Below are 13379 nucleotides of genomic sequence, written 5' to 3' on the forward strand. Positions count from 1 at the left end.
GTCTGAGGATAGCTAAGGAATCCTACATTTATTTTGGAACACTGCACCTTTCCTGGAAATTTAAAATGGTGCATATACCACGGCATAGTGCAATATTGCAGAAATGTTATTTTTTATATTTATGTAAATATTTTTATATTTTATATAAAAAAGAAATAAAATTTCTTTAGTCTAAGTATCTGGTGTTTGTATTCATGCGTCAATATTGTTGTTAGTGCTGTTGAGTTGGTTCCAACCTATAGCGACCCTGTATCGGGTTTCCAAGGAGCAGCTGGTGAACTTGAACTGCTGACCTTGCAGTTCAAATGACTTTGCAGTCTGGTGCATTAACCCATAGCGCCACACCAGGATTTCTGCTTTATTAAGTTGTTGCTGTTGTTGTTATGTGCCCTGGAGTCGGTTCCAACTCATAACCACCCTGTACAGGGTATCCGAGTCTTTAATATTTATGGGATCAGAAAGCCTCATCTTTCTCCTGTGGAAGAGCTGGTAGTTTCGAACTGTTGGCCTTGAGGTTAGCAGCCCAGTGTGTAACCACTACACTACCAGAGTTCCTTTGCTTTATTATTGGAAACTATGAAATGTATGGACAGGTAGCTGCCGGGGAGGGTTTAATTCAATAATTAGAAAATCCACTAATTTGATTTTTTTCTACTAAAAAGATATTCAGAGCTATTTATATCTATATATCCATATCTATAATCTATCTGCACATATATATGTATATATACATATGTGGAGTCCTGGTTTGGAGTTGGGGCTTAATGTGCTGGATCTCAAAACCAGTTTGAACCACAGGTCAGCAGTTCAAGCTCATCAACTGCTCCTTGGAAACCCTATACAGGACCTCAGTAGTCGGAACCGACTTGAAGGCACTTAACAACAAAAAAATATATATATTTATCCTGTTGTAGGATAAGCACTCCATCACTCATCTTTCAGTTTGTCATACTGTGGTGACTTGTGAGCTGCTATGATTCTGAAAGCTATGCCACCAGTATTATAAATACCAGCAGGGTCACCCATGGTGGACAAGTTTCAGATGAGCTTCCAGATGAAGACAGTCTAGGAAGAAGGAGTGACTAACTGCTTCCGAATATTTATTCACAGAAAACCTTATGAATAGCAGAGAAGCATTGTCAGATATAGTGCCGGAAAATGAGCCCCTTAGTCAAAATGTGACTGGGAAAGTGCTGCCTCCTCAAAGTAGAGTTGACCATGATGACATGAATGGAGTAAAGCCCATGGGAGAAAAGCCTACAGGACCTTCATTTGCTGATGGTGCACAACTCAAAATGAAGAGAAAGAGCTGTAAACATCCACTGAAAATCAGAACATGGAATGTACAATGTATGAATCTGGGAAAATTGGAAGTTGTCAAAAATGAAATGGAATGCATCAACATTGATATCTTAGGTATTAGTAAGCTGAAATGGACTGGTATTGGCCATTTTGAATATGATGACCACATGGTTTACTATGCCATAAATGTCAAATTGAAGATGAATGGTGTTGCCTTCATTGTCAAAAAGAACATATCCAGATCAGTCATGAGGTACAATGCTGTCTGTGATAGGATAATATCCATGCACCTACAGGGAAGCCCAGTTAATACCACTGTTATTCAAATTTATTCACCAACCACTAAAGCCAGTGAAGATGAAATAGAAGAATTCAATCAACTCCTTCAATCTGAAATTGATCAAACATGCAATCAAGATGTATTGATCATTAGTGGTGATTGAAATGCAAAATTTGGGAGCAAAGAGGAAGGATCAGTATTTGGAAAATATGGCCTTGGTGATAGAAATGATGCTAGAGAATGCATGATAGAATTCTGCAAAACTAATAATTTGTTCATTTCAAATACCTTCTTTAGACAGCATAAGAGACGACTATACACATGACCTCACCAGATGGAATACATAAATTCAAATTGACTACATCTGCGGAAAAAGATGATATAAAAGCTCCATACCATCAGTCAAAGTAAAGCCAAGGGCAGACTGTGGAACAGAACATCAGTTACTCACATGCAAATTCAAACAAGCTGAAGAAAAAGAAAATAAGTCTATGAGAGCCAAAATATGACCTTGAATTTATTCCACCTGAATTGAGTAGAACAGATTTGATACATTAAACACTGAAGACCGAAGACCAGAAGAGTCTTGGATGACATCAAGAATATCATACATGAAGAAAGCAAAAAGTCATTAAGAAGACAACAAAGAAAGAAAATGTCAAAATGGATATCAGAAGAGATCCTGAAACTTGCTCTCCAGTGTAGAGATGCTAACGGAAATGGAAGAAATGAGGAGGTCCAAGAGCTTAACATAAAATTTCAGAGGTCAGCTCAAGAAGATAAAGCCAAATATTACAACAAAATGTGCAAAGATCTGGGGTCAGAAAACCAAAAAGGAAGAACGCTCTCAACATTTCTCAAGCTGGGGAACTGAAGAAAAAGTTCAAGCCTCGACTTTCGCTATTGAAAGATTCTCTGGGAAAATTACTGAATGATTCAGAGAGCATCAAGAGAAGATGGAAAGAATACACAGAGTCACTGTACCAAAAGGAAGTGGATGATATTCAACCATTCACCCATTTCAAGAGGTAGCATATGATCAAGAGCCAATAATACTGAAGGAGGAAGTCCAAGGTGCATTGAAGGAATGGGCAAAGAACAAGGCATCAGGGATTTCTGGAATAAAAATTGAAATCTTTCAAGAAAGCGAGGCTGCACAGGAGGTACTCACTCCTCTCTGCCAAGAAATTTGGAAGACAACTATCTGACCGACTGATTGGAAGAGATTCATATTTGTGCCCATTCCAAAGAGAGTTGGCCCAAGGCAATGAGGAAGTCATCAGACATTCTCTTTGATATCCCATGCAAGTAAAATTTTACTAAAGGAAATACAGAAATGGCTGCAAGCATACATTGACAGAGAACTTCCAGAGGTTTAAGCTGGATTCAGAAGAGGCCATGGAATGAGGCCATGGAATGAGACATCATTGCTGATGTCCGATGGATCTTGGCTGAAAGCAGAGAATATCAGAAAGATGTTTACCTGTGCTTTATTGTCTATGCAAAGGCTTTCGAATGTGTTGACCATAACAAGCTGTGGACAACATTGCAAAGTATGCATATTCCCGAACACTTAACTGTGCTTATGAGGAATATGTATCTGGATCAAGAGGTAGTTGTTCAAACAGAACATGGGAACACTGAATGTTTTAAAATTCAGAAAGGTGTGTGAATGGGTTGTATTCTTTTGCAATGGTTATTCAACCTGTATGCTGAGCAAATCATCCTAGAAGCTGGGTTATATGTAGAAAAACATGGTATCAGGATTGGAGGAAGACTCATTAACAACCTGTGATGTGCAGATGATACAATTGCTTGCTGAAAGTGAAGAGGAATTAAAACTTTAATGATGAAGATCAAAGAGCACAGCCTTCGGTATGGATTGCATCTCAATGTAAAGAAAACATAAATCTCACCACTGGACCAATAAACAGCATTCTTATCAATGGAGAAAAGATTGAAGTTGTCAAGGACTTCATTCTTCTTAGATCAACTATCAACACTCAAGGAAGCAGCAGTCAAGAAATCAAACAATGTATTGCATTAGGCAAATCTGCTGCACAAGACCTTTTTAAAGTGTGGAAGCACAACAATGTCAGCTGGAGGACTAAAATTTGCCTGATCCAAGCCATGGTATTTTCAATAACCTCATATACATGCAAAAGCTGGATAGCGAATAAGGAAGACTGTAGAAGAAGTGATGCATTTGAGTTATGGTGTTGGAGGAGAATATTGAAATTGCCATGAGCTACCAAAAGAACCAATATATCCATTTTGGAAGAAGTGCAGCCAGAGTGCTCCTTGGAGGCCAAGATGGTCATACTTTGTCTCTCATACGTCAGATATATTGTCAGGAGGGACCAGTCACTGGAGAAGGATATCATGTTTGGTAAGGTGGAGGGTCAGAGAAAAAGAGGAAGACCCCCAATGAGATGGATTGGCCAAGTGGCAGCATCAATGGGCTCAAGTGTAACAACAGTAGAGAAGTTGGCTCAGGATCAGACAGTGTTTCGCTCTGCTGTGCTTAAGGTCATTATGAGTCAGTACCAACTCAGTGGTATCTAACAAGAACAACAGGATAAGCACTGGACTGTAGGATAATCACTGGATGACCACACTTTTGATGATTCAAACCCACCTACCCAATCCCTCCTTGGAAACCCTAATACAGGGTCACTCTGAGTCAGAGCTGAATTGATGGTACTTAACAACAGCAACAACATATATTTAAGTAATTAAGTCATCAATTATTTTTTCACATCTTAGCTGTGGGTTTGGTGTATAAATCGTGTATATGTAATGCTTCTCTGTGTACATTTGTTCATTAATATAGAAATAAGATCTTCTAGGGTAAAGAGAAGAGACCTGGTGTGGCTCTGTAGGATAAGCATGGATTGCAAGGTCCTTTTGAATTGTGAGATCAGTAGTTCAAACTCACCAGACACTTCTTGGAAACTCTACATAGGTTCCCCATGAGTCTGAAATGACTTGATGACCCTTAGCAATAGCAGGCTAAAGAGAAGGTATTATACAGAAAGATTTCTGCCTCAAAAAGTACAATTTCTGAATAGAGCTATTTCTGCCTACCAGTGACAGAGAAGATATATGTAATAGTTGATAAAGATTCAGTAACTGGATCATTGCTTTTTTTGAAAGTAGAGAGAAGGTACTTGTTTGGACTTTATCCAAATTTTTGTAACAAGCAATTCCATGGACCCTGCTTTTGATTATTGTTGGCAGAGATGGGTCTGACCCTAACCAAAGAGAAAGATTATAAAACACACACATTTCACCAGGCTAATAGAAAATGATAGAGCGAGTTTGGCCTAAATTGTCTGATTTTATTTCACTTCCGGCAAAGCATTAATTTGCTCTGTTATGTCTTTCACTAGACCTTTTCCGAGCGTTTACTGGGAAATTTCTCATTAGCAGTTCCGATCTTTGTTGCCCTCTCCTGCTTTGGCTCCATGAATGGTGGTGTGTTTGCTGTCTCCAGGTGAGTGAGTTCAAGTATTTCCAGAAAAAACAGTTCTGTGTTTGAGATTGAATGTGATAAGGATAACTTTTAAATGAAAAGAAATAGTGCTACCAAAGCTGTTGTTTTAAAGGGATATGAAAGATTGAAATCTTCCTTCCAGTATCAGGAACATATTTTATTCTGCCCATTAGAGGGCACTGCTTGTCTACTCATAGCCCATTCTGAAGCTGGGCATGTGGCATTTTTTATAGTACATCTACAGAGTCTAACAACAGCATTTTATTTCCAGTGATAAAATCTTTTGTTTTAGAGAAAGGTGGCAAGAAAAAAAATAACGTAAGATACACCAAAATCATTACTGTATCATCTGAACCCCCTTTGTCTTGATTGATATAAAAAGTTCCTTTTGTCTTAATATGCCATGATTAAAACCCAATCAGATAAATATGAATGTTATTTCTGTGCCTGTATATGCATATATATGCATAGGTACCTAAGTAGGTGTATCCACCATATATTTGACTGATACACACATAGTTATAATATTAGATTTTAGTGCTCCATTCACCATTAGCTGTTTATATGTAGGGAGAGCTGTTGTGAGTGAGACATTGCTATTGTTTTTTCTCAAAGGAGGGCATAATGTTTCAGCAGATTTTATAAAATTCTAAATCCAATTTTTTGTGATGTTCTCTATCTTATCTGAAAAAATTCAACATTAATTAATTACCTGAGGAACACCGGATTTTTTTATATGAATATTATGTGAGTTGTCTCTTGGATTTCTGGTTTTTCCTTTTGAAATGCTCAATTGTACAGTCAATTCCATCCACATTTTTCTCCCATCAGGTTATTCTATGTTGCGTCTCGAGAGGGTCACCTTCCAGAGATCCTCTCCATGATTCATGTCCGCAAGCACACTCCTCTGCCAGCTGTTATTGTTTTGGTAATGTACATTAACAAGTATAGCTAGATATAAATAAATGCAAACAATGGATCAGCAATGAAAAATTTAAACCAGAATTAAACTTCATGGTTATTAAGTACCATAGAATGGGTTCCTACTCATAGTGGCTTTGTGTAGGGTTTGAAATGCCAACCTTGGTGGGTTTGAACTGTCGACCTTATAGTTAAATGTTCAGTGCTTATCCTATACCACCACACCAGGACTCCAAACCAGGCTTTAGATTGTGCTTTATTTTCTTATTTATCGCTAAAATAGTTTTAATACATAGTGTGATGAAGATTGTGGAGGTAGGATATTTTTCTCTCTCCCTTCTGCCCTTCTCAGTGTTTCTGATTTTTATTTGATGCTTTGGGGGCAATACCTACACTATTTCTTTTACACTGTTGTAGGAATGTGTACAGTCTTAGGAAAATGATTAACTTGGTTCCTGTCATTGACACAGAGCTTCAGAAAAAGGATGTAAAGTAATAAGTTCCAATTTCACTTATTGAAAGTAAAGCTAAAAGCTTCAGTCCAAAAGCACCCAAATGCCTCATCATAGGTTCCTTATGATGAAATGCACACACACACAAATGTACAAAGAATCAAGGAAATCCTATACAGTGCAGTGATTTCATGATTAAAAGAGAGACATTTGAGAGCAGCCCTAAAGAGTAGAACTAAAAGCACACAAATTAAATTTGAGTTGTAGCCTTCTTTAAGCTGGGAAAAGTATTTGTGAAATGTACATTGCAAAGACAGCATCAGGTGCAAAAGTCCTCAAATGCCCATTGGCAATGTTATATTCATTTCTAAGTATAATTTTGATTTGTTTTGTTTTGTTTTATCAACTGGAATCTGCTGTCAGGAACACCCTAGAATGCATTGACTTTTTTCTTTTTTTTTTTTTAATTCATGCACTTAATTTACTTCAAAACATTTTTTTTTTTTTTTTTTAAATTTTTGTTTTCAAAGAATTCTCTGTGCAGAATCTGGAAGTTAGCGTCACTGGTGGAAAGAGAATGTATTATTCGGTGAAGAGGGCTTTCATTTTAAGCCTCTGCTATCAGTCATACTGTCCTTGGTATGTGCAGCTGCAGAGGCTTGCTCCGCTGATCTCAGTGCTTCATTCTTTTTGACAGTCTTCAGGATCACACGTGGCAAACACATGGGAGAGTAAAGTGTAGAGGAAGAAAGGTCAACATTTTGCATTCAGGAGCAAACAGTCACCTAGCAGTGCCTGCATTATAGATGTATGTGTAACCAGGAGCATTTGCAGAGCTTCTAAGACTACTCCAATTGGGTACACTTTTAATCTTTGTTATTGTTGTTGTTGTTAGGTCTGGTGGATTCAGTTCCCACTCATAGCAACCTTATGTACTCAGAATGAAACACTGTCTAGCTTTGCACCATCTCATAATTGCTGCTTCAGTTTTTATTATCAGTTATTTACTAATCATTTCAGTTTCTGGGTCTTTAAATTTTGGATCCTTGAGTCTGTGTCTGTTACTCTCTGAAAATAGTCTCTTCTCACAAATATAAAGTGATTGTTGTTGTTGTTAAGTGCTGTAAAGTTGATTCCGACCCATAGTGACCCAGTGTAGGGTTTCTGAGGAGCATCTGGTGTGCTTGAACTGCCAACCTTGCAGTTCAAAAGGCTTTGCAGTCTAGCACATTAACCCACAGCTCCACACCTGGACTCTATATAAAGGGATATCAATCCAAAATAAATAACTTTTGGAGTTGAGGTACTGATGGTGGTGCTGTCATGCTCTGGCAAGGGATCATAAGAGCAGAGTATAGAAAGGAGATTAGTAGAATCTAGATTTTCAGTTCTTTGGTATAAATAATAATTTGAAAAAGATAATAACATATATAGTGCTGTTGTGGTTCTGGTATTCTCCTAATTTACTAAGGTTGATTTTATTTTTTTTTCCCCCTTCCTGTAGCACCCTTTGACGATGATAATGCTCTTCTCTGGGGACCTCTACAGTCTTTTGAATTTCCTCAGTTTTGCCAGGTGGCTTTTTATTGGGCTGGCAGTTGCTGGGCTGATTTATCTTCGATACAAATGCCCAGATATGCACCGTCCTTTCAAGGTAACCTCAGCAATCTTGATGGGTTTACATAAATCTTTCTTCTAGTTCCAATGCCTCCCTTTGTCATAACTTGATGATGGGAAGGTTGGGCAGGAGTAGCATCCTCTGGATAAAATGTTTAACTCTTGCATGTGTGACTTCATATTAGATTTATTTTACTATGGAAAACAGTCTGTTTTCTTTAGTATGTAATAAAATGAAATTTGTATATGATTTTTTTTTAAATAAATGGTGTTAAAGGATATTTCTTATGTTGATTTTTCACAAATGTGATTTTTTATATATTATTTCATATATGAAATATGATTTTTCACATATTCAAAGAAAAAGTCATTTCTATCTATCTTTATACCAAATCATTATAAATAGCCATGCTTAGAAAGCAAGAGGCAGATATGGACTTGTCAATAATTAAAATTCTAAAAAAAGATGCTCTACTTATGTATTCTTAAATGTTATAATTTATTATATTGCTCAAGCTCTCCTTTTTACATTATACATTCTAAAAGGAATAAAAATGGACACTGTACAAAGGGTAGCTCTCTGAGTTTACTGTTTAATAGGATGTTCATTTACCATGTCTAAGCACTACTGTTTGGAAGAGTTGAAGAATATGATTCTCATCTTCTTCACCCTTGAATGTTTATGGGATTGGTTTGGCATCACCATTTGGTCACTCTTAAGAAATAATGCAGATAATGTTGTCAGTCATGTTGTCAGAATTTGTTTCTAATTATATCCATTGTCGATTGCTGGCAACGTCTTTATTAGTGGTGGAGTAGGAGTTGGCCTGTTTTATTCCTGTCAGTTCTTATTGTGAAGCTCCTACAGAAAATCAATACGCAATGAAAGACTTTAACATATAACAAGCAACCTGTGCTCTCAACTCTACATTAAAGTGGATTCTAATCAAAATTATCAAAAAGCCAGTCTCTTAAAATCAAAAGCATAAAGCATAATGGTACTTAACTTATAAAAGAATTCAAACAAAACTTGTAAAGAAACAACTTTTCCTGTCTTAGATTTGATAGCATTCAGAAATTTTAAAAACAGTCTAAAAGAATATTTTAAATGCATTCTCTGTGTTCCTTTAAAGAGAATTTGCTACAAGGTAAGATAGAAGAACGCCTGTCAGATGGTCACATGGCCAAAATATCTCTAGGTCACATGATTGAAATGTTCACCTTGAGCCCATCTTCTGTCTCTGAAACTGTGTTTGAAGTGGTTCTTTCTTGTTGTCTTGCAGGTGCCCCTGTTCATCCCAGCATTATTTTCCTTCACCTGTCTGTTCATGGTGGCCCTTTCCCTTTATTCAGATCCTTTTAGTACTGGGATAGGCTTCGTCATCACTCTGACTGGGGTTCCTGCATACTATCTTTTTATTATATGGGACAAGAAACCCAAATGGTTTAGAAGAATGTCAGGTAAGAGTCTTTAAGCAGGTTCAAGACTTTTTGAGGGACTGTGTTCAGAAACACATACTAATGAACATTTATAACAGGCACATCTGAACATTTAAAATATATATACAATTGTGATACTTACTGCATTTTAATTGGAATTCAGAGATGGAATAGAAGGAAGGATGTAATTCAGTATACAACCACTGAATTCCTTTCAAAATATTTAGTTTGTGCTGCTCAAATAACTTCGTGGGAGAACAGCTTTTTTAGATATAATTTTTTCAGCAATTATGCAAATGACCTAATTGTGCATTTGGATCTTTTACTAACCTAATTATTTTTTATTTTGGGTTGAATGCCATTTAGGGATTCTATATCAATAGATGTAACTTTAAAAGCAACATGAGATTTGATGAGGCATTAGGCAGATGCCTACAAACGACTCAATATCATGATTGTAACATTACCCTACTGGGGATAGTGGAGTTCTGGTGTGGCGCTGTAGGATAAACACTGGAACACAAAGTTGGTTTGAACTGCAAGGTTTGCAGTTCAAACTCACCAGCTGCTCCTCAGAAACCCTATGCAGTGTCACTTTGAGATGGAACTGACTTGATGACACTTAACAACAACAACAGTGGTGATGGTGAGATATAGAGAGGCCATAAAAGGAAGAACAAACAAGAGAATAACAGCTGGGTGTTCACAAATGCATGTACCTATTTAATCCTTCTGAAGTAGGAAAACCAACAATAACAAAAATCCTATTTTATATAGATTTTGAGTTGCAGCATTGGAAAATTCACTTAACTTGCTCCAACTTGCACAGAAAAAAGTTAAAGGGCAAGAATTCAATGACAGGCAGTTTTATATTCTAGAAACACCACACTGGGGGCAGTAAGGATGAAAGAAGATGAAGGTTGGAGACAATGAATGCAGTTTGATGGTGATCACAAAAATCCTGAGGAGAATTAAAGAAAGTCTGAATGAAGGCAGTATTAGCAGGGACCTAGAAAAAATGCAATATATTGAACAGGAAAAACCCACAGGACTTGGTGACCAGTTAAACTGGGAAAGGGAAACAGAGAGTAGATCACTAGGCAAAAAGGAGTGTTTATGAACAACCTCTGTTAAGAGCCCAGTTCTCCCTAAGGAACTGTGCTGAGTCCTTTTCCCACTGTATTTAATCTTCATTAAGATTTGTATGTTAGGTATGTGATTCTCATACAGATGATGAAACTAGGGCTTGGGAAGATAGGAAATTCATTTTTCAATTTATAAGTTTTAAACCCTAGAGCTATCATATGAACTCATGTTTCCTGGCCATCAATATCTATGCTCTTTTTAGAGTGGGTATCTGGTAGAAGTTGTCACTGTTAAGTGCCATTGAGTCAGTTCCAACCCATAGCTCCCCTAAGTTGGATGTCCAAGGAGTGGCTGGTGAGCTTGAACCACTGACTTTGTGGTTTAAACTGACCTTGAAATCCAGTGCATTAACCAACAGAGCCACACCAGGACTTCACCTGGAAGAAGAGAGAAGTAAAAAGTAAAGCTAAAGGAGCAGAAATGTTCTTGTTATTAGTTTAGAGTATAAATTTTATTCTTTTCCTTTGTTATCATTTGCTTAATTTTCCATAATTAATTTTAAATATTCTGTTGTTGTTGAGTGCCATTGAGTTGGTTTCATCTGACAGTGGCCCTGTATAGAGTTTCCCAGGCTGTAAATCTTTGCGGAAGCAGAAAGCCTCATCTTTCTCCTTCAGAGCAGCTATTGGACTTGAACCACCAACCTTGTGGTTCACAGTCCAGTGCTTATCCTGCAGAGCCACTGTGCTTCCCTTAAATAACCTAGACAAGTAAAAAAATTAAGGTAGATTTCTGGTAAATATATTAATAAATAACAGTGTTATTAAAAAAAAAAAAAGAAAGAAAGAAAAAACTTGGTTTGCATATTGCATATCAAATGTGTTACAAAAACTCATTTAGAAGCTAGTCAGTCATTTAGAGTTTTGCTACTACTCTTTATTTGCTTTTAATTACTATTTGGTATCTTTAGCCCTTACACCACTACTATTTATACCTGGATTTTGTTTTCTAGCTGACAACACCATTCCCCAAAGAAGAGTTACCTTATAAACTAAATTCTTTAGGGCTAATGCAGACATACTAATTGCCAAGCAGATTGTTTAATCTCTATTTCTTATTAGTTCACACTGGTTTTTTATAGAATACTTTTAGTTATATTTTTTTTCCTGTTACAGGCATTCAAAATAGAGGAGGGACTACAGTCTTTTTAAACATTTTTGCCATTAGGATGTTTTTACTTATTACCAAGGTTTAGGGCATAGTTCATCATTATGAGATCTGTAACTATCTCTGGTCCTAGTTAAAGGCAGTTAGAGCCCATGAATATGATGGAAAACCAAGGTAATTTAGGAAGGAAGAACCTTAGAGTTGAGAAGGGCAAGATGAAAAGGTAAATTCATTACTCTATCCCATTTAGTGAGTCTGGGTGTGACACTGTAAGATAAGCACTGGACAAAAGGTTGGTGGTTCAAATCTACCAGTCGCTCCTTGGAAACCCTTTATAGGGTTTCTGAGTCAGAACTGACTCAAGGGCATCTAATAACAACAACAAAAAACATGATACTTAGCAGGCATTTTGTTTCTCCTATTTGTGGTCAAAGATTTTGCTCACAAGTATGAGGAGGCTTCAAAAACTTTATGAAAAAATCCCATTGACTTTTAATTTAAAATTTCCACCAACTTCTTAAAGCCTCTTCATAACTGTTTTGCACTAGGTTTTTGTTAGTGTTTGATGACTAGCAGTTTTCATGCTCCATCTTATTTTGATGCCTTTTCATGCTCATGTTATTTAAAATTTTTGTTGTTGTTGTTGTTACTATTTTTCTGTCTCTAATGATGTTCTGAAGATATACAAGACTTCCTAATTTAGCGTTAGCCATTTGTGAAGCTAGCAGCAATGTAGTAGTCCCATAATGGTTATTTGGTTCTCAGAAATGCCATTAAGTCTTACCAGGGAGCATGGCAATTGTGTCTTTAAACTACAATCATTGTAACTCTTTATCTTTATCGCTGCCTTGCAAGTGAGCAGCAAAAAGCAGCAATCCTCCATAATTTTGTTTGATTTTCCTCTTAGGCAGCATTCTTGTAGTAAAATAAAGAAAATTCATAATATTTATTGCTGCAATAGCCAGTATTTTCCTAGCCTTTGACCAAAACAAAACACTTACTACAGACACACAAACAGCAGGCCCCCTAGAGTCCTGAACTACACCCTGCCCCTACCCTCTACTACCTCTTTTTGTTAGCGAGAAACTCAGTGTGAATTGGAGGCCAAGAGAACCTTTGTTTGGAGGAGTTCGCTCAGTGATTTCACATCATATTGTTTTATTTGGTGAAATTCTTTAGCATTTATTTTTATCCTAAGACATCTGAGCAGATTCTTGTTGTTGTTCATTGACATTGAGTCAGTTCTGATTCATAGTGACCCTGTATCAGGTTTTAGAGAAACAGCTGGTGGGTTTGAACTGCTGATCCTTTGGTTCACAGTCCAGTGCTGATCATACAGCACTATACCAGGAGTCTGTGATCAGATTAGCCCTGTAAAAGTGATAATCTATCAAAATATATTTTACATAGGGTGCTTCCCTGAAGAAGGAGAATTTATCAGACAGAAGATGGTATAAGCTGCTTAGCATCAGTAGCTCGGGAATGATCTGAGCTGAGGATCTGAGATTTTTCAGAGATTTGATGAATTTCTGTGGCCACAGGATGCCAGTATTGAACCATGTTTTGTTTGATAGCGTTCCTAGGATGAAAAGAAAATGTGCTCTTAAGGGAATGCTTA

The 13379-nt window shown here is 37.0% G+C and overlaps 1 protein-coding gene across 2 annotated transcripts in view; it reads left to right on the top strand.

Annotated features, from left to right (window-relative positions):
* Window positions 1-13379, top strand: part of SLC7A11 (solute carrier family 7 (anionic amino acid transporter light chain, xc- system), member 11) — a 118664-nt gene that overhangs the window by 91355 nt on the left and 13930 nt on the right. For both annotated transcript variants that reach the window (XM_006872232.1, XM_006872231.1), the window contains exons 8-11: window positions 4975-5078; window positions 5910-6006; window positions 7956-8105; window positions 9352-9529. In XM_006872232.1, coding sequence (XP_006872294.1) covers window positions 4975-5078; window positions 5910-6006; window positions 7956-8105; window positions 9352-9529 — 529 coding nt within the window. The remainder of the gene's footprint in view (window positions 1-4974; window positions 5079-5909; window positions 6007-7955; window positions 8106-9351; window positions 9530-13379) is intronic.

The sequence above is a fragment of the Chrysochloris asiatica genome, unplaced genomic scaffold (assembly GCF_000296735.1).
Source record: "Chrysochloris asiatica unplaced genomic scaffold, ChrAsi1.0 scaffold00187, whole genome shotgun sequence".
In the NCBI taxonomy this organism is placed as follows: Eukaryota; Metazoa; Chordata; class Mammalia; order Afrosoricida; family Chrysochloridae; genus Chrysochloris; species Chrysochloris asiatica.